The sequence below is a fragment of the Crotalus tigris genome, unplaced genomic scaffold (genome assembly GCF_016545835.1).
Source record: "Crotalus tigris isolate CLP2741 ecotype Arizona unplaced genomic scaffold, ASM1654583v1 scf7180000019405.536791, whole genome shotgun sequence".
Taxonomy (NCBI): Eukaryota; Metazoa; Chordata; class Lepidosauria; order Squamata; family Viperidae; genus Crotalus; species Crotalus tigris.
Window position 1 is genome coordinate 132004 of NW_024097522.1, and position 20443 is coordinate 152446.

Genomic DNA, 20443 nt, shown 5'->3' on the forward strand with positions numbered 1-20443 from the left:
AGGTTCGCCACTACTGTCCTAGTCCATTGCAACTCCCATTCTGTTAAGATCTCCGGCTTCTGCAAAATGTCCCATTTTGCAATTGGGTTGGAGAAGAACAAAGGAGATAGGAGGGGATGGGTTGGGGAACTACAATATTCTATGTAGATTCTTCCTTTTTTTTTTTCCTACAAGAAAAGTCTTCCTTACCTGCTTTATTAAGATTCAGCAAATTGTCTGAGGTCTTTCAGGCTGGATTTGAACCCAAAATGAGGGTTCTGTTGAACAGGCTGGACGAGAAATTGCAACAGATGGAAGAAATAATTGTGCACTTCATTTGCACGAGGCCAGTCCTAAGTATTACACAAGCGTCCAAGGCCATCGACTCACAAGGCAATAATTAAATGTATTGCAGCTGGTTATCTCCTTTCAAAATAAATCTTTTATGCCATCAGTACACGTCAAGATATCTCTGGGACTTGCTTTTATGGAGCCACGAAAAATAATGCAGAAAAACAGAAGTGGACAAGGACTAATTGGCTTGTAGAGGAGAAGAAGCAGGTTAATTGTAGGCTAAAAGGAAAAGTGCCCTGGCAGTGCAAACTAGTGACTAGCGGGGAATGGGAGCTTCAAAATATGAGGTTCCATTTGGGGGGTGTTAAAATATCTCCCAAGTGTCCCTCTGTATCCCTGTAAAGATTTCTCTAGGGTGAAATGAAGCCTTTTGGGTGGAAAAGTGAAAAAAAAAGCTTGCTTATTGCGTTAGGACCTTTCAAAGATCCTGGTGTTGCAATGGCTCAAACAAAAGAGAGAAAAAAAAGTTCCTTTTTTTATTTCTGCTAAAAGTTCCCAGCACAAAAATTCCATAAGAATGAAAAAAAAAATCAGGAGCAACTGCAACGTTGTGACACCTCAAAAGTCTATTGAGACTTTTAAGAGGGTCACAATGCGGCAACTGGCCTTGATTATTATTTCTTTTTTAGGATTCGTTGCGCATATTCTTCCTTTGAAGAGGCCTCAGTAGGTTGGGTTGATTCGGTTAATTCCCCGAAGCTATATAGAATTGGTCATAAATTTTGCTTGGTGAAACCTGAAGCTCAGCTGGTTTCGAAGAATTTCTAAGAAACTCACCTCCCTCGTAGTATTGATGATGTTACCTAGTTGGGGCATGAAACATCTGCAGGAAGACAACCAACCTCTGATAGCATTAAGGACCCCACAGTCCTCCTCCTCCCCGCTGCAAACCCCCGTCCTTCTAGCACTGATGATGTTCCCTAGTTGGGTCATGAAACGTCTGCAAGAAAACAACCAGGCTCAGAGAGCACCAAGGACCCCACAGTCTCCTCCTCCTCCTCCTCCTCCTCCTCCTCCTCCTCCTCCTCCTCCTCCTCCTCCTCTTCCGCTTCCTCCTTCTCCTCCTCCTCCTCTCCACAAATCCTTCTAGCACTGATGATGTTACCTAGTTGGGTCATGAAACGTCTGCAAGAAAACAACCAGGCCCAGAGAGAACCAAGGACTCCACAGTCCTCCTCCTCCTCCTCCTCCTCCTTGCAAACCCCACTCCTTTCCTAGCACTGATGATGTTCCCTAGTTAGGTAATGAAATGTCTGCAAGAAAAGCACCAACAAATCCCAGTCCTTCCCAGAACTGATCACATTACCTAGTTGGGTCATGAAACATCTGCAAGAAAACAAGCAAGTTCAGAGAGCACCAAGGACCCCACAGTCCTCCTCCTCCTCCTCCTCCTCCTCCTCCTCCTCCCCCCCCACTGCAAACCCCATTCCTTCTAGCACTGATGATGTTCCCTAGTTGGATCATGAAACGTCTGCAAGAAAACCACCAAGCTCAGAGAGCACCCAGGACCCCACAGTCCATTTTCTCCTCCTCCTCCTCCTCCTCCTCCTCCTCCTCCTCCTCCTCCTCCTCCTCCTCCTCCTCCTCCCTTCTAGCACTGATGATATCACCTAGTTGGGTCATGAAATATCTGCAAGGAAACTACGCAGCTCAGAGAGCACCAAGGACCCCACAGTCTTCCTCTTCTTCCTCCCCTCCTCCCCTCCTCCTCCTCACTTCTCTTCTACCACTGATGACATAACCTAGTTGGGTCATGGAACCTCTGCAAGGAAACTACGCAGCTCAGAGAGCACCAAGGACCCCACAGTCCTCTTCCTTCTCCTCTTCCCCCGCCCTCCATAACTCCCACCCCACCCTTCTACCACTGATGATGTCACCGAGCTGGGTCATGAAACATTTGCAAGAAAACCACCAAGCTGGGACGTGAACACCCCCCCCCCACACACACGCCAGTTTAACACTGAGCTACACACCTTCTATTTATGTCTCCTTTCATCAAAAGAAATAAAAACATTGCAAAGCCCAGGCTGGACCCCCCCACACACCCTTTCCTAAACGGTGAAGTCCAGCCGGGCTTCAAGACGACACTTCAACCCAATCCTCTCCTACGGGGAACCACTTCAGATGCAAACAATTTCCCCTCAAGTTGACAGGTCAGTGGAAAGACGCCGCTGTTGCCTTGCCCTCCTCAGAATAAGCCTCTGTGTTTACCACTCTTCCTATCTCGGATCAACTGCCCTCCTTTGAGCTGCTAGACTCAAAAGGTCAGAAATCCAAAGTCTGCAATGCAAAGGAAGAAGGAGCCGACTTACTCAGCGGTGAGATCTCGTCCGGGGTGGCCTTTGTCCTTCGCAACAAACAAAACAGTCCCCTCCACCCTTTCGCAGCTTGCCTGCCTTCCCAATGCATCAAATTTGGATCCGAGCCCAGGACTGTACCGTATTCTCATGAAAACACCAGGCATGTCAAAACACACCCTCCTTGCACGCACACGGGAAAACGAGACGAACTAAAGAAAGTAAAGAACCTGGAAAAAAATAAAAATAAATCTTGAGTCTTTCAGCTGTTGGTTTTTTTTTTCTTTCTGTGAGTTTCTTTTCTTTTGACTTGCTCGACAGAGGGAATGGAAAGCTGATTTTTCACTAAGAAAAATAAAAAACAAAAGCTGTTCTGATTGCCACAATTTTTTTAAGGATCCGGTTACACTTCTGGGGAAAAGGTTGTGCGGGGCCTGGCTTTTCGGAGGTCCCCACTTGCTGTCGTTCGACCGCTCTGAAACAGAATAATAGAGCAGAAGAACAGAATTGGAAGGGACCTTGGAGGTCATCTCGTCATAGGGTTTCCTGCCTGAGCAGGGGGTTGGACTAGATGACCTCCAAGGTCCATTCCAACTCTGTTATTCCTTCCTTCCTTCCTTCCTTCCTTCCTTCCTTCCTTCCTTCCTTCCTTCCTTCCTTCCTTCCTTCTCCATCACTGGAGGTTTTTAAGAAGAGATTGGACAGGCATTTGTCTGGAATGGTCTCCTGCTCCAGCAGGGAGTTGGACTAGATGATCTCCAAGGTCCCTTCCAACTCTGTTATTCTATTCTATTCTATTCTATTCTATTCTATTCTATTCTATTCTATTCTATTCATTATTCTATTCTATTCTATTCTATTCTATTCTATTCTATTCTATTCTATTCTATTCCTAATTCTAATTCTAATTCTTATTCTTATTCCTATTCTATTCTATTCTATTCTATTCTATTCTATTCTATTCTATTCTATTCTATTCTATTCTATTCTATTCTATTCTACTCTACTCTACTCTACTCTACTCTACTCTACCCTACCCTACCCTACCCTACCCTACCCTACCCTACCCTACTCTACTCTACTCCTTTAAAGGGACTTCAACTCACCTTTGTGTTCTAACTGGGACATCCAGTTGCCTCTTGAAAAAGCACCTTTTGGGACAACTATGATCTGGATGACTGAGAATCTCCACTGATATTCAGACTAGAAATTAAAATACGAAAGCTCTTTGAAGACTAAAGATTTGAAATTCTAAGGCTATAACCATTTCAAAGGGACCAGCAAGAAGGCCATTGAAGCCCATTTAACTTGGCAAGAGGTGAACTTGGCTTTCCTGGTGTGAAACAAACAAACAAAACCGAACGCAAAGTGAAATTTGGAAACCGTGGAGAATGCAAACCCTTGGATTATTTGGGAGCGCGTTCCAGGCGCCAGTCCGGAGGCGTTTGCCTTAAAGGGCATCACCGCCCTTCCTAAATGAGCTTAAACAGGCAGGGCCGTATAATTCGCTTCCCATGCTTCTCTTCCCGGGGAATTCTGGGAGTTATTATCTCAAAAGTTATTGGGAAGGTGCCCGGCTGAGCCTAGCCAATTTAGAGGGGGAAGATTCCCGTCGGGTAGATGATCTGATCAAACAGGTTTTAACGCTCAACCGGTTTAATTCGAGGCTGGAATAAAGCTAATCATCTCTAGGGTTTATCTCGCTTTCGATTCCTTTCGAATGCAGCAATCTGCTTTGCACATTGAGCAAACAGACCAGCATCTGGCATCGGCTTTATTTTGCTTTTGATTATGGTTAGGCTAATTATGTTGGGCTGGCCTGGTCCAAATTAAGAATTGCTCAAGCAGATCAAAGATAGCTTTGCCGAAACAAGACAAACTGTGAATTTATTTGCTTGGCTGAGTCATCATCCGTCGTCTAAAAAGCCGTGGGAATTGGTGGGGCCGGCGGTCTTATGCCGTTGGTTGGAAGATGCACCTAGATTAGGGTTTTCCCAGTCTTGGCATCTGGAAGAAGGGTGGGTGTAATAATAATAATGATGATGTTGGAAGGGACCTTGGAGGTCATCTAGCCCAGCCCCGTTCCGGCAGGAAACTCTATACCAGGGGTGTCAAACTCAATTTCATTGCAGGCCGCATCAGCATTGCGGTTGCCTGGGGGGGTGCAGCCTACCGGGTGGGCGTGGATGGAATGGGTGTGGCCTACTGGGTGGGTGTGGATGGAATGGGTGTGGCCTACTGGGTGGGCGTGGCCAGTTCTACATCGTTCGCGTCAAGGGTGCCTGTGGGGGCCTGGGCAGGAGTGGGGCAGATCTGAGGGTCTCTGGCAGAAGGGGGGGGGGACCGGGGCAAGTGCCAAGGCAAGCCGGATAGATGAAGTAGGTGAGGGCCATTTGCTGGCCACTTCCAAGCGATGGTGCATTTCTTCATTCCTCACAAAGGGCGACCCCTCCCCAGCATGCACCCAGGGGACGGGGCCGACACGGCAGGGGCTGGTTCCTCGCTGTTTCTACATGGCCTTGTGGAGCTAAGACTGAATGTGTTTCAGCATAGATGGTCACCACAAAATTGTGCATTGGCTCCCTCCCGGCCAATGGACTAGAGCAGTGGTTCTCAACCTGTGAGTCGGGACCCCATTTGGGGTCGAACGACCATTTCACGGGGGTCGCCAAACAACGCAGTCCGCCATTTCCCCCCCCCTTTTCCTTAGCTATGCTACTCCCTTTTATTCTATTGGCTTTTGAAAGCCAATAGAATAGACTCTCTTGAATAGAGTCTAATTCTATTGGCTTTCAAAAGCCAATAGGAATTGTCCAGGCTGTCTCTGCCCTGCTGAGCCCACCAAAAGCCCCATTCTGCAAACGGTGCTGCACCAGTTGAGTAGTCCTCGACTTACGACCGGTTGAGTAGTCCTCGACTTACGACTGGTTGGGGGTCGCGGCATTAAAAAGGTTGAGAACCACTGGACTAGAGTTTCCTACCTGAGCAGGGGGTTGGACTGGATGACCTCCCAGTTCCCTTCCAACTCGGGCGTTCTACGATTCTCCTGCCTGAGCTGCAGGTTGGACTAGATGACCTCCGAGGTCCCTTCCAACTCTTGTTATTCTGTAATTCTATAAGGATGCCAACGGTTTCCCGGTGAATTTGTCGCGAGGTACGTCCACGTGTTGGGAAATTAAGGAGTGCTCCTCATGCCTTCCGACCGCTAGTTCAATGGGTGCATTACAATGTTAACAGCCACCTAGTCAAGGAGCCACCAAGAACACCCCCCCCCAAAAAAAATATTGACAGGGCAAATTGCCTATATATAAGCAGAGCAAACCCTTCTCTCTTCTTCTACCACTAGTGATGTTACCTAGTTGGGTCATGAAACATCTGCAAGGAAATCGCCCAGCTCAGAGAGCACCAGGGACTCCACAGTCCTCCTCTCCGCAAACCTCCTTCCGTTCTAGGTCTGATGATGTTACCTAGTGGGGTCATGAAACGTCTGCAAGAAAACCACCCAGCTCAGAGAGCACCAGGGACATCATAATTCTCCTCCTCCTCCTCCCTTCTAGCCCTGATGATGTTACCTAGTTTGGTCATGAAACGTCTGTAAGAAAACCACCCAGCTCAGAGAACACCAAGACCACTTCCCCCCCCCCCAAATACTGACAGGGCAAATTGCCTATATATAAGCAGAGCAAACCCTTCTCTCTTCTTCTACCACTAGTGATGTTACCTAGTTGGGTCATGAAACATCTGCAAGGAAACCACCCAGCTCAGAGAGCACCAAGGACCCCACAGTCATTGTCTTCTTCTTCTTCTTCCTTCTCCTCTTCCTCCTCCTCCCTCCTTCCCTTCTACCACAGATGACATAACCTAGTTGGGTCATGAACCGTCTGCAAGGAAACTACGCAGCTCAGACAGCACCAAGGACCCCCACAGTCTGCCTCCTCCTCTTTCTTCTTCTTGTTTCTCCTTCTCCTCCTTGCCTTCCTCCTCCTCCCTTCTAGCCCTGATGATGTTACCTAGTGGGGTCATGAAACGTCTGTAGGAAAACCACCCAGCTCAGAGAGCACCAGGGACTCCCTAATTCTCCTCTTCCCTTCTAGCACTAATGATGTTACCTAGTTGGGTCATGAAACGTCTGCAGGAAAACCACCCAGCTCAGAGAGCATCCAGGACACCCCCTCCTCTTGTTCCCCCTCCCCCTCCCTCCTAGCATTGACCAGGTTACCCAGATGAGTCATGAAACATCTGCAAGAAAACCACCAAACTCAAGAGAGTACCAGGGACCCCACAGTCATCCTCCTTTCCGCAAACCCCACTCCCTTCTAGCACTGATGATGTTACCCAAATGGGTAACGAAACGTCTGCAAGAAAACCACCAAGCTCAGCGAGCACCAAGGACCCCTCACTTCAACCCTCAGCTACAAATATTCCCCTTTATTGGGAGTGGCTTTTCCTGTATGCTTGCATGTAAACAGAGAGCAAACCCCACTCCCTTCTAGCACCGATGACGTTACCGAGTTGGGTCGTAAAACGTCTGCAAGAAAACCACCAAGCTCAGAGAGTACCAGGGACCCCACAGTCATCCTCCTTTCTGCAAACCCCACTCCCTTCTAGCACTGATGGCATTACCCAGATGGGTCATGAAATGTCTGCAAGAAAACCACCAAGCTCAGAGAAGATCAGGGACCTCACAGTCCTCCTCCTCCCTTCTCGCACTGATGATGTTACCTAGTTGGGTCATGAAATGTCTGCAAGGAAACCACCAAGCTTAGAAAGCATGGAGGACCCCATAGTCTTCCTCCTTCTCCTCTCACAAACACCACTCCCTTCTAGCACTGATGATGTTACCTAGTTGGATGATGAAATGTCTGCAAAGGAACCATCCAGCTCAGAAAGCATCAAGGATCCCACCGTTCCTTCTGTGAAAGTTTAATTTCAATTCACCATCCCATAATCAGACCCAAACCTTCCTGGGGCAGGTCTTATTTTGATGCCCTCTTCCTTAGGCTAACTGATTTATTATTATTTTTTTTTGGTTGGACAAACGGCAACACCTTGATTGGAATCCGACGGTTAAACCTTATATATTATATAGGAACATCTGAGTGTCAGTTTATTATTGTTTCGCTCGTTTGTTTGTTTTTGAACTTTAATATACATTTATACAGGCCATAATAAAAGTTATCAACAGGGTTTCTCTCTTCAGTTGTTACACTACGGGTTGAGAAGTAAACGCATGCAGTTACAAAGGAGAGGTAGTAGTAGAAACACGGTATTAAAGATCTAAAAATACAAACGTCGTATAAATTAAAAAGAAAAAGAAAAAAAAACACTTTCAAAATCAACTTCCAAAATTGCTTGTGCTGATAAATAAAAGTATTGGGGGGGGGAGGGAAAAAGGAGAGGAAAAACACGCACACACAAAACACATTTTCTTCACGCTCCGTAAAAGTGGATGAGGCTGAAATGCCCATCAACGTCCATCCAGAGAGGTTTGACTTTAAAAAAAAAAAAAAAAAAAGATTGAAATGATCCCGTTATAAACAAGCTATTATTTTTCCGCCTTTCAAATGATGATGGCAGTTAAGAAAACCTCTTAGAAGCTAAAGAGGGGACTAGCTATGAAATTTTGGATTTCTCAAAAAGAACTTTTCAAGTTGAACAAAGGATAGGGGAGGGAAGACGAGAACTCCTCAAAAGCTGCTCCAAATAAACCTGATTATAATTATTTCTTAATGCTTTGCTATTTTTTTTTATCTTTTTTTAAAAAAAAACTTCTGCTACAAAAAACACCCTGTTCCAACCAGCTGTGGCAGCTGTGTCTAATTTTTTTTTTTGACCTCTGGTTTAAGGAGGGACACAACGTGGCATGCAACCGAAGAATTAAGCAATCAAGCAAGCCTTGATATATAGGACAGGGCAGGAAACCATGTCAGAATGTTACCCAAAGTGAGTTTTTCTCCATCTCAGCCATGCTAAGACGTGTAAAGACTTCAACTCCCAGAATTCCCCAGCCAGCTACAGCTAGCTGGAGAATTCTGGGAGTTGAAGTCCCCACCTCTTTTCAAAGTCGAGACGATTGAGAAACACCACTCCAGACGATTACTCAAGTATTAGATAAAAGGCTATTAAAAAAAAAATGAAAGAATTCACCTTACGACACATCTACACGACTTCGAAACGTCTCCTAACGAAGCTGCAGGTTGAAAAAAATTCAGGAGGGTTTTTTTTTTGGGGGGGGGGGGGACGAGACGACGTTCTTTCTTCTCCTGCATCTCAACGAGTCAATAATCCATTCTTCCTGGCGGGGCAGTCTCTGCCCCGCCAGGAAGAATGGATAGTTGTGCCTTTTCTGTAATTGTTTTTTTTTTAATTATATATATATATATATATAAAAACACCCCACTGATAACACAGTTTAGTAAATTAGTGCAATATAAAGTATTTGGGCGAGAGGGATCGGGAAGATCATCAAGGTCGTGCGTCTACGGTTGCTAAAGGTTCGATTCAATAAAAGTCTGTCCTTTTCCTTTTCGGTTATTTAATACATGTGCATATATATATATTTTTTGCAAAATTAATCCGGGTTCCCGACGGCTTGAGGTGGAGGGATCTTTGCCGCCCGTGCTTCCCAGAACGGAAGTCCAGCCCGAACGAAGGGTCGCCTTCATTCAGTTTTGTCCCACGAAGTAGACGTCCACCCGTTTCCCAAAGGCAGGAACCAAATTTGGGGGGAGGGGGGCGAATCCTGCAGAAGGATCCTTCCTCCGTCCTCTTGTAATCTACGAAGACGGGGAAGCGTTTCCATGCCAAGATCAAAAACGGCGGTGGAGATCGTATAAATAGTCTTCGCCCGTCTGGCTGTGAAAGGAAAGATGGGCACAATGCTTGTCCAAGGACAATTTTTTTTCCTCCCAACATTATTTGCATTTTTCCCCCCTGTTTCGTGAATTGTTTTTTCTTCTCTCCTTTGATATAAGCCAGCTTTCCTTTGGGATGGGAAATGAGAAGATTTCTGGCTACGCTGAGTGGTCCCGGGGAGTAGGGCAAAGAGGGGTTTTCTATTCGTAGACAGCGACGGCGTTGCAACAAAGAGCAGACAGTCTTCTTTCAATATTAGCTTTATCTGAAAAACAAAACAAAGGGTAAAAAAAAAAAGGCATGAAGACATCGGCGTGCGTGTGACAAATGCTTGCTCCGCGTGGCAGCCTGCTCTGGGCTACGTGAGCAAAATCTTGAAAAATCTCGAAAAGGTTTAGAAGGATACAAGGTAAGGTTCGCCGAGGTACCATCAGGGAGCGTTATATCTTAGGATTCATGATGAATGTTTTGGGATTATAATCATGATTTGTGGCTTGCATATACACCGAAAGCTTAGGCACTGGAGACAAATTCCTTGTGTGTGTCCAATCGCACAGGGCCAATAAAGAATTCAGTTCAATTCTATCCTATCCTGTTGTTTTGTTTTGTTCTATTCTATTATTATTCTATTTTATTATTATTCTTTCCTATCCTATCCTATCCTATCCTATCCTAATTCTTTCCTATTCTATTCTATTCTTCTATTATTATTATTCTATTCTTCTATTATTATTCTATTCTATTATTATCCTATCCTATCCTATCCTAATTCTTTCCTATTCTATTCTATTCTTCTTCTATTCTATTCTTCTATTCTTTCCTATTCTATTCTATTCTTTCGTATTCTACTCTACTCTTTCCTATTCTCTTTTCTTTTCTATTCTATTTTCAATAAAGATTTCTATTCTATTCTATTCTATTCCTATTCTACTCTACTCTATTAATTCCCTTAGTTCTACTCTATTCTATATACATAAATTAACCATAATATATGATGGCAGTTTTACATGACTCATAAAAGTAGCACCTACAGCGATTTATGTTGTCAATGTCAGCTGGGTCCTGCAAAATCTTCGCTAGGCCTTCCAACAGCAATGCGGCTTTGTGGTACCGGTAAGCAATGTCTTCAGTCTGCTGAAACATCTCATCCAAGGCTGCTGCTTGGACCTAAGGAGAAGGAGGAGAGGCAGATTAACAGAAGCGAAGAAGAAAAAGACAGGATCCATTGTGCAGCAGATAATCTGAAGGCAGCCTGTATGTATGTATGTATGTATGTATGTATGTATGTATGTATGTATGTATGTATGTATGTATGTATTTAAAATCCAATAAAGCTGCTGATCTCCGAGATAAAGAAAAAAACCTTTTTAATCACTGAGCTTTCGTCAATCCACTGTTGTCGTTGTCAAAAGTAAGAGCTAATGGCTGGAAGAACCTGCTTTCGTAGCTATGTTTGGTCACAGAGCGCGTAACCCAGACATGTCAAACACAAGGCCTGGGGGCCGGATGCGGCCCGCGAAGTGATTTCATGTGGCCCGCGAAGCCATCCTGGAAACAGTGAGGGAACGACCCCCGCTGCCTTGGCCCTGGCCCAGGCCAGCCGGGAGCCAATGTACAATTTTGTGGTGGCCATCTTGGCACTTGCTCCAGTGGACCATGCCTTGGCACTTGCCCTAGTCCCACCCCCTTCTTCCAGAAACCCTCAGATCTGTCCCACTCCTGCCCAGGCCCCCACAGGCACCCTTGACAGGAATGATGTAGAACTGGCCACGCCCACCCAGTAGGCCACACCCATTCCATCCACACCCAACCAGTAGGCTGCACCCACTCTGGCCACAGCCCCCTGGCCCCCCAAAGGCAACCGCAATGCTGATGTGGCCCTCAGTGAAATTGAGTTTGACACCCCTGCCGTAACCGGTCTACCCGCCCCTCGTTCTCCCGCAGCTGGTCGTATTGCTCCTAGTTTTGCCCCGTACGCCAGTTATTCGCTTCGGTTTTGACCTTTTCCCTTCCCCCCCCCCCCGTCCTGTTGATCATGTCCATTCTGTAGCACACAGCTGTTCGGTGGCGTTGCCAGATCGCTCCCCCTATCATCCCGTCCGGCCATGCCGTCAATCTGCCACGCAGCTATGTCTGTTGCCGATCCTCTCGCCGTATGATTCGTCTCGGTCGTGTTGATTTGCTGTCCTTCTTTTAGTCTTGCGGTGGGTTCCGCTGGTGCTTCCTCCCCCCCGCTCATTGTGGCAATGGGTAAGCGACCGAGCTTTTCGTGTTCCTGCTCGTGCGGCAAGAAGATGGTAGACAATTCGCCCGCTCCAATTCTCTGCGCAGCTGTTCGTGCCTTCTCAATGTTTGATACGCCGGTAACAGCTCCACGTGTCGATTAGTCGAGTATCGATCCGATAGCCAAGCTTCCTTTAATAAGCGGCTGCCTTTGATGGAGTCTTGGGCGATGACCTCAGCCCCCACAAAATCAAACATGTGGTCATTCTTGGCTGTGTGCACCCATATCTGGGAATGTTGTTCGTGACGTCTAACCGCTAACTTGTGCTCGTGGACTCTAGTCCGGAGACGTTTAGCGGTTTCCCCAATGTAATTGCAACGGCAATCGTTACAGCTGATTCTATAGACTACCAATGACATATCGCCTGTAGGTAGCGGTCTCTTTGGGCGCGTCACTCTTGCGCGCAGGGTCTGGCTGGGCTTGTGTGCCACATTGATATTATGGGACGCAAGTATCCGTGCGGTCGCTTCGGATATGCCATTAATGTAGGGAAGCGTTGCCCAAGCCATGGTGGTCAGCCTGTCACGGATTAATCGTGGTTCCTGACGTCTGCAACAGTGTCGAATGAATCTCGCCGAATACCCACTCTGTCTGCGATGGAGGTATGCCCGCTCTTTAATCTTCACTGGTGGTGTGCTGCAATGGGTGTTAACTCTGTTGGACAGAGTTTGAATGCAGCTGACCTTATGTGTAATGGGATGATTACTCTCATTATGCAGAGTCCGGTCCGTATGCGTTGCCTTGTGGTAGACAGCGGTGGAAACAGTACCATTAGATTGGCGACAAATCAGCACATCTAGGAAGGCCAGGGTGTTGTTAATTTCCTCCTCCGTCATGAACTGGATGTCCGGGTAGATTGAGGTCAACTTCTCCATGAACCTGACACTGTCACAGCATTTAATGATGGTAAATGTATCGTCGACATACCTGACCCCAAATTTGGGTCGGTAGTCGACCGTCGCTTTGTGTTCGAGTTCTGGCAGAACGGCTTCAGCGATGACTCCTGAAGTGGGGGCCCCCGTAGGCGTGCCTTTTATCTGTTCATAAATGGTGCCCTGGAATGTAAAGTGTGTTCTGAGGCAGAACCTCAGCAGCTGGCTGAAATCTTCCGTACTGGGTGAATTGGGGTGTCGCGGCCCTTCCTTCTGTAGCAAACCCCTTATTATGAAAAAGAACCAGATCTTGGGGGATGGAGGTGAATAGAGATGTTAGGTCAAAAGAGACCATAATTTCATCCTCCTCCACCCTTATAGATTGCAATCGTTCCAGGAAATCCTCTTGAGGATTTTATCGTGGTCGTGGTGTCCTCAACCACATGCCGGAATCACCCACTCAGCCATTTAGCTAGACCAAAAGTTGGGGGTGCCTCTGAATGACACAATAGAGTGTAACGGAAACCCCCGCCTTGTGGACCTTGAGCAGTCCATAGATCCGAGCCATGGCCGATTCTTTGGGTCGGGTTGCTGTCAGGTCTTCTTCAAGAATTCTGTTCTGCCTTCTGAGTCTGTCCGCTGTCTTACTAAGTTGATTTCTGAGTGACGTCATCGGATCTTTGTCAATGGTCCGATACGCGCTCTCATCATTTATTTATTTTCAAATATTTATATGCCGCACAATCCCAAAGGACTCAGGGCGGCGTACAAAGCATGTATCTTGCGGTAATAATAATAATAAAGTTGGAAGGGACCTTGGAGGTCATCTAGTCCAACCCTTTGCGCAGGCAGGAAACCCTATACTATTTCAGACAAACGGCTGTCCAGTTTCTTCTTAAAAGCTTCCAGGGTTGGAGCATTCACCACTTCTGGAGGCAGGTTGTTCCACTGGTTAATTGTTCTAACTGTCAGGAAGTTTCTCCTTAGTTCTAGGTTGCTTCTCTCCTTGATGAGTTTCCATCCGTTGCTTCTTGTCCTGCCTTCAGGCGCTTTGGAGAATAGCTTGACTCGTTCTTCTTTGGGGCAGCAACTCAGATATTGGAAGACTGCTATCATGTCCCCCCTCATCCTTCTCTTCGTTAAACTAGACATACCCAATTCCAGCAACCGTTGCTTATATGTTGTAGCCTCCGGTCCCCTAATCATTTTAGCCTCCAGTCCCCTAATCAATAGTGCCATAAAAAACAGTATAGAAACACAAGCTAAGATAGGCAAGAAAATGATAAGTAAGCACCTGTCCAGCCTAGATGAGTTCAAATCGCCAGGACCAGATGGATTACACTCCAAGGTTCTCAAGGAATTGGCAGATGTGATCTCAGAATCACTGAACTATATTTTTCAAAGATCCTGGAGCACAGGGGAACTACCAGAGGACTGGAAAAGAGCAGATTTAGTTCCCAACTTCAAAAAAGGAAAAAAATGGATCCAGGAAATTACAAACCTATCAGCCTGACCTCAATACCTGGGAAGATTCTGGAAAAGATAATCAAACAACGAATTAGCGAACACCTACAGGCAAACAAAGTCATTACTAAAAGCCAACACGGGTTTGTCACAAACAGATCATGCCAGACAAATCTTATTGCATTCTTTGACCAAGTGACAAAATTAGTGGATTAGAGGAATGCTGTGGATATAATTTACTTGGACTTCAGTAAGGCATTTGACAAAGTAGATCACAACCTACTACTCGATAAGATAGAAAAATGTGGGTTAGACAGCATCACCACCAGATGGATTCATAGTTGGCTGACCGGCAGGGCTCTGTTCTGGGTCCAGTGCTCTCCAACATCTATATCAACGATTTGGACGAGGGGATAGATGGGGAATTCATCAAATTTGCGGACGACACCAAGCTGGCAGGAATAGCCAACACTCCAGAAGACAGGCTTAGGATACAGGAGGATCTGGACAGACTTGAATAAAATCTATCTAACAAATGAAATTCAATGGTGAAAAAAGCAAGGTTCTACATTTAGGCAAGAAAAACCAAATGCACAGGTATAGTATAGGGGGTATCTTGCTCAATAGTAGTAACTATGAGAGGGATCTCCGAGTCCTAGTGGACAATCACTTAAATATGAGCCAGCTGTGGGCTGCAGCTGCCAAAAAGGCCAACACAGTGCTGGGCTGCATTAACTGAGGGATAGAATCAAGATCACGTGAAGTATTAATACCATTTTACAATGGTAAGGCCACACTTGGAATACTGCATCCAGTTTTGGTCACCATGATGTAAAAAAGATGCTGAGACTCTAGAAAGAGTACAGAGAAGAGCAACAAAGATGATTAGGGGACTGGAAGCTAAAACATATAAGGAATGGTTGCTGGAATTGGGGATGTCTAGTTTAATGAAGAGAAGGACAAGGGGGGACATGATAGCAGTGTTCCAGTATCTCAGGGGTTGCCCCAAAGAAGAGGGAGTCAAGCTATTCTCCAAAGCGCCTGAAGGCAGGACAAGAAGCAACAGATGGAAACTCATCAAAAGCCAACATGGGTTTGTCAAAAATAGATCATGCCAGACAAATCTTATTGCATTCTTTGAACAAGTGACAAAATTAGTGGATCAGAGGAATGCTGTGGACATAATTTACTTGGACTTCAGTAAGGCATTTGATAAACTAGATCACAATCTACTACTTGATAAGATAAAAAAATGTGGGTTAGATAGCATCACCACCAGATGGATTCGTAGCTGGCTGACCGGACGTACTCAGCGAGTGGTCCTCAATGGAACTGCATCTATATGGAGGGAAGTGTGTAGTGGGGTGCCCCAGGGCTCTGTTCTGGGCCCAGTGCTCTTCAACATCTAGCTAACACTCCAGAAGACAGGCTTAAGATACAGAAGGATCTGGACCTCCAAGGTCCCTTCCAACTTTATTATTATTATTGAGGATCATCGCACAGTCAGCCAGATGTTCAGACTGGATTTGGCATTTTGTCAACCTATCGAGTCCTTACCCAGGACCTGGGATAGGCAGATGTGGATGTTTGATGGTATTACAGGTATCATCGCAGGATGGAAACAGTTCCTAGTAAGTCCGCCTTTTGCAATTGACTAACAGCGAATTTGTCAATGCCAATGGTGTTCAAGTGGTGCTCCAGTTGTTTTGGGATTGCACCCAAGGAGCCTATTACTATTGGTACTACCCTTGCTTGCTTTTGCCACAGTCTTTCTATTTCTATTTGTAGGTCTTTGTATTTTGTTATCTTCTCCAGTTCTTTCTCGTCTATTCTGCTGTCTCCAGGCACTGCCACGTCCACTATCCAGACTTTTTTGTCTTTCTTATCGACAATTGTTAAGTCTGGGGTGTTATGTTGCAGGTGCTTGTCTGTTTGAATTCTGAAGTCCCAGAGCAGTTTAATTTTATCATTTTCTATGACTTTCTCTATTTTATGATCCCACCAGTTTTTGCTTACAGGCAAATGATATTTTTTGCAGATCTTCCAATGCACCATTGTTGCTACTTTGTCATGCCGCTGCTTGTAATCAGTCTGTGCAATCTTCTTGTAACAGCTTACCAAGTGGTCCACTGTTTCTTCAGCTTCTTTGCATAGGCGGCACTTGCTGTCTGTTGCTGTCTTCTCAATTTTGACTTTATATGCATTTGTCCTTAAGGCTTGGTCTTGTGCAGCCAGAATTAGTCCCTCGGTCTCTTTCTTCAATTTTCCTGCTCTTAGCCATTGCCAGGTTTTGTTATGATCTGCTTTCCCAGCTATTTTTTTTTAATGTATTGGCCATATAGTGCTTTGTCTTCCCATGCCTCTATTCTGTTGTTCATTTGGTCTTTCTTGTAGGCCAGTTTGGTCTCTCCAGTAGTCAGTAAGCCTTCCTGATATACTAATTTCAGTGCATCTTGTATTATTATTATTATTATTTATTATTATTATATCTTTGTTGCTCTTCTCTGTACTCTTTCTAGAGTCTCAACGTCTTTTTTACATCGTGGTGACCAAAACTGGATGCAGCATTCCAAGTGTGGCCTTACCAAGGCCTTGTAAAGTGGTATCAACACGTCACATGATTTTGATTCTATCCCTGTTAATGCATACTCGGGCTTATCCATAACCACAGTAGCCCAACCTTTCTCATCTGGCAGGATAGTATGTATGCATGCATTTAATTCACAGATAGTCCTCGACCTACCAACACAATTCAACCCCAAATTTCCGTCACTAAGCAATGAGACAGTTGTTAAGTGACTCTTGTCCCATTTTACAACCTTTCTTGACACAGTTGTTGGATCAGTGCGGTTGTTAAGTTAGCAACACGGTTGTTAAGTGAAACTGGCTTCCCATTTGACTTTGCTTGTCAGAAGGTCTGAAAAGGGGATCACATGACCTCAGGACACTGCGTTTGTGATAAATGAGAGTGGTTAAAGAGTCCAAATTTTGATCACATGACCCTGGGCAACGGTCCTCAGCGTGAAAAATGGTTGTTGTTGTTGTTAGTTGCGAAGTCGTGTCCGACCCATTGCGACTCCATGGACAACGTTCCTCCAGGCCTTCCTGTCCTCCACTATCTTCTGGAGTCCCTTTAAGTTCACGCCTCCTGCTTCAGGGACTCCATCCAGCCACCTCATTCTCTGTCGTCCCCTTCTTCTCTTGCCCTCCATCTTTCCCACCATCAGGCTCTTCTCCAGTGAGTCCTTCCTTCTCATTAGGTGGCCAAAATACTTGAGTTTCAACTTCAGGATCTGGCCTTCTAAAGAGCAGTCGGGGTTGATCTCCTCCAGGACTGACCAGTTCGATCGCCTTGCAGTCCAGGGGATTCGCAGGAGTCTTCTCCAGCACCAGAGTGCAAAGGCCTCCATTCTTGGGCGCTCAGCCTTTCTTACGATCCAACTTTCACAGCCATACATTGCAACAGGGAAAACCATGGCCTTGACTATACGCACTTTTGTTGACAGGGTGACCTCTCTGCTTTTTAGTCATAAGCCCCCCCCCTTTTTAGTGCAGTTATAACTTCGGTCACTAAATGAACTGTTGTTAAGTCAAGGATGACCTGTATTAAATTTATTTGCTGTCCATCTTGTTTCGAAGGGGTCGTTTGCTTTGGCCAGGCAAAACTTCCTGAAGCTTTGAACGACAGCCAGAGTCCAGCTACAACACCCAAGAGTGAAACTCCTGCAGACTGTTGTGAAAATTGCTATGTCTTTGAACATCTTTAGGGCTTACAACTCTGTGATATATGGTAGGTAGATTCTGGGAAAAGCTTCAGCCTCCCTCACAAAAGCTTCTGGGACCACACAGTCCTGGGGGGGTTTTCAAGCCAGGGATAATGAAGTCTGATAAAAGTTTGGTTAAGCAGCAACACTAAAAACTTTTCCCAAATTACGAGGAAGAAGTAATTAGTGGAAACCACTCTTAATTAATCTCTTAGGTGCTCCGGTTATGCTGGAGTTGTTTGCCTGCCTGCTTAGCAGCAGCAGGAGGCCTACTACAGATCAGTTCTCGACTTATGATGGTAATAAGGGCTAGGATTTCTGTTGCTAAGACAAACAATGAGTCGTGTGCAATTCTGCAATCTTTTTTGGCCACGGTTGTTAAGTGAATCACGACAGGGGTTAAGCGGATCTGGCTTTCCCTATTGATTTTGCTTGTCAAATGCTGGCAGTGATCACAGGACCCTGGGATGCAACTATCATTATAAATGGTAGTACCCCAATTTTGATCACTCGACTGTGGGGGTGCTGCAATGGTTGTAAGTGCGAGGATCAGCCGTAAGTCACTCTTTCAGTGTCGTTGCAACTTGGAACAGTCGCTAAACAAAAGTCAAGAGCTGGGGAAATCGGGAGATTCATGCAGTTCAAATGGGGATAAAGATTTATTGCCAGCTTAAGCTCTCTACAGGTAGTCCTCAACTTACGACCACAATTGAGCCCGAATCACTGCAGTTGTTAAGTTAGTAACAGGGTTGTTAAGCGAATCTGGCTTCCCCCACTGACTTTGCTTGTTAGAAGGTCACAAAAGGGGATCATGTGACGCCGGGACATTGCAATCATCATAAATATGAACCAGCTGCCAAGAATCCTAATTTTGATCACGCGACCATGGGGATGCTGCAATGGTCATAAGGGTGGAAAACCTTTTTCAGTGCTGTTGTAACTTTGAACAGTCACTAAACAAATTGTTGTAAGTCGAGGACTTCCTCTACAAGAATCTGAGCTACTAATGGTCACGGGAAATGAGCGGGAATTAAGGCAATTCAAGGTGGGCTGGACATACAATTTCTTGCGACCACGAAGGGACTCGTGACTTATGAGATGTGTGACCTCTCCTTTGAGCTTGGATCAGATTGCCCGATGATTGATTTATTCTGCCAGCTTTCTTACCATTTCCACGGCACAATTGTAGATGAGCTTTTCGGCGGTGACGCTGTTGATTTCATCGACAAAACGCTGCTTATCTGAGAAAAACTGGTTCAGCTTTTCGGTCAGCTTCTTGCACATGGCAATGCAGAATTTGTACCTCTCATTCAGATTTTTGACAACTGCAAAAGAAGGAATCCGAAGCAAAAAATGCAGTCAGTAACAAAAAAATTCCCATGTGGCTCTTTGGCTGCTATGGACAGAACGAGAGAGGTTAAGAGCAAATTTCTGATCCCCAGGAGGGTGGAGGAGACCAATATATACAAATCAACAAATCTCACTCATCACAGCTACCTTTGGTCTTAGCAACCCTTTCCTTTTGGGCCAGGGGTGTCCACAACCGTGGCAACTTTAAGACTTGTGGACTTCAAATGCCAGAATGTATTGGTTTAAGCCTCAATTAAGAAGACTGGGCACCACATTTTGTGTTAAACAGATGTGTCGATTAATAATAATAATCTGGCCCTTTGTGACATGAATTGTGGCGAGTCACATCCTGCCCTCCGCCCTAGTCACTAATGCATCTCTTAGTTAATTTAATTTGTGGGACTGCTAACAGTAACCCCCTAGGTCAGGGGTCTCCAACTTTAAGGTGGTTTGGCAACGTTATGATTCAGGGACTTCAATTCCCAGAATTCCCCAGCCAGCATTTGGCAACTGTCAAAGCTTGTGGACTTCAACTACCAGCATTTCCCAGCCAGCACTTGGCAACTTTAAGACTTGGGGACTGCAATTCCCAGAATTCCCGAGCTATCAATTGGCAACTTTAAGACTTGGAGATTTCAACCCTAACCAAGGCAAATGTCATGATTCTGACTAATGAAACACTTTAAAGAACTTCCAGGCATGTTTATCCTAAAGCAGTGGTTTTCAATCTTTTTAATGCCACGACCCCCAACCGGTCATAAGTCGAGGACTATTCAACTGGTGCAGCACCGTTTGCAGAATGGGGCTTTTGGCGGGCTCAGCAGGGCAGAGACAGCCTGGACAATTCCTATTGGCTTTTGAAAGTCAATAGAGTTAGACTCTATTCAAGAGTCTATTTCAAAAGCCAATAGAATAAAAGGGAGTAGCACAGTTAGGAAAAGGGGAAAAAAATGGTGGACTGCGTTGTTTGGCGACCCCCGTGAAATGGTCGTTCGACCCCAAATGGGGTCCCGACCCACAAGTTGAGAACCACTGGCCTAAAGTCTTTATTACCAGTGTTACAAATTGTCGGCACATCATGGAGGTTTATGCCAGAATCTGAATTCCTCTTGCTGACATCTCACTTTTCTTGCTAAACCCCTCCCTTATCTTGCAGTCACAAGTCACATCTTCCAATTAGCCCAGAGGGCAGAGATTCACTTCCCTTCCTTTTCCCTGGCTTTT

At 45.6% G+C, this 20443-nt stretch overlaps 2 protein-coding genes across 4 annotated transcripts in view; both read right to left on the minus strand.

Annotated features, from left to right (window-relative positions):
* The window catches only part of ALDH3A2 (aldehyde dehydrogenase 3 family member A2), a 31932-nt gene extending 29129 nt beyond the window's left edge, over positions 1-2803 (minus strand). The window contains exon 1 of one of the 2 annotated variants that reach the window (XM_039362238.1): positions 2646-2803. In XM_039362238.1, coding sequence (XP_039218172.1) covers positions 2646-2797 — 152 coding nt within the window. In that variant the 5' untranslated portion in view covers positions 2798-2803. Of the gene's footprint in view, positions 1-2378; positions 2530-2645 lie in introns of those variants that run through there. The other variant, XM_039362240.1, reaches the window with a different exon arrangement.
* A 4913-nt stretch (positions 2804-7716) lies between these two features.
* The window catches only part of ULK2 (unc-51 like autophagy activating kinase 2), a 168171-nt gene continuing 155444 nt past the window's right edge, over positions 7717-20443 (minus strand). Inside the window, exons 25-28 of one of the 2 annotated variants that reach the window (XR_005558995.1) lie at positions 19037-19194; positions 10517-10652; positions 8683-9750; positions 7717-8621 (exon numbers count right to left, since the gene is read on the minus strand). Coding sequence is in view for 1 of the 2 variants with exons in the window: in XM_039362237.1 (XP_039218171.1) it covers positions 9686-9750; positions 10517-10652; positions 19037-19194 (359 nt within the window). In the remaining variant the exon portion in view is untranslated. Of the gene's footprint in view, positions 9751-10516; positions 10653-19036; positions 19195-20443 lie in introns of both variants that reach the window. The other variant, XM_039362237.1, reaches the window with a different exon arrangement.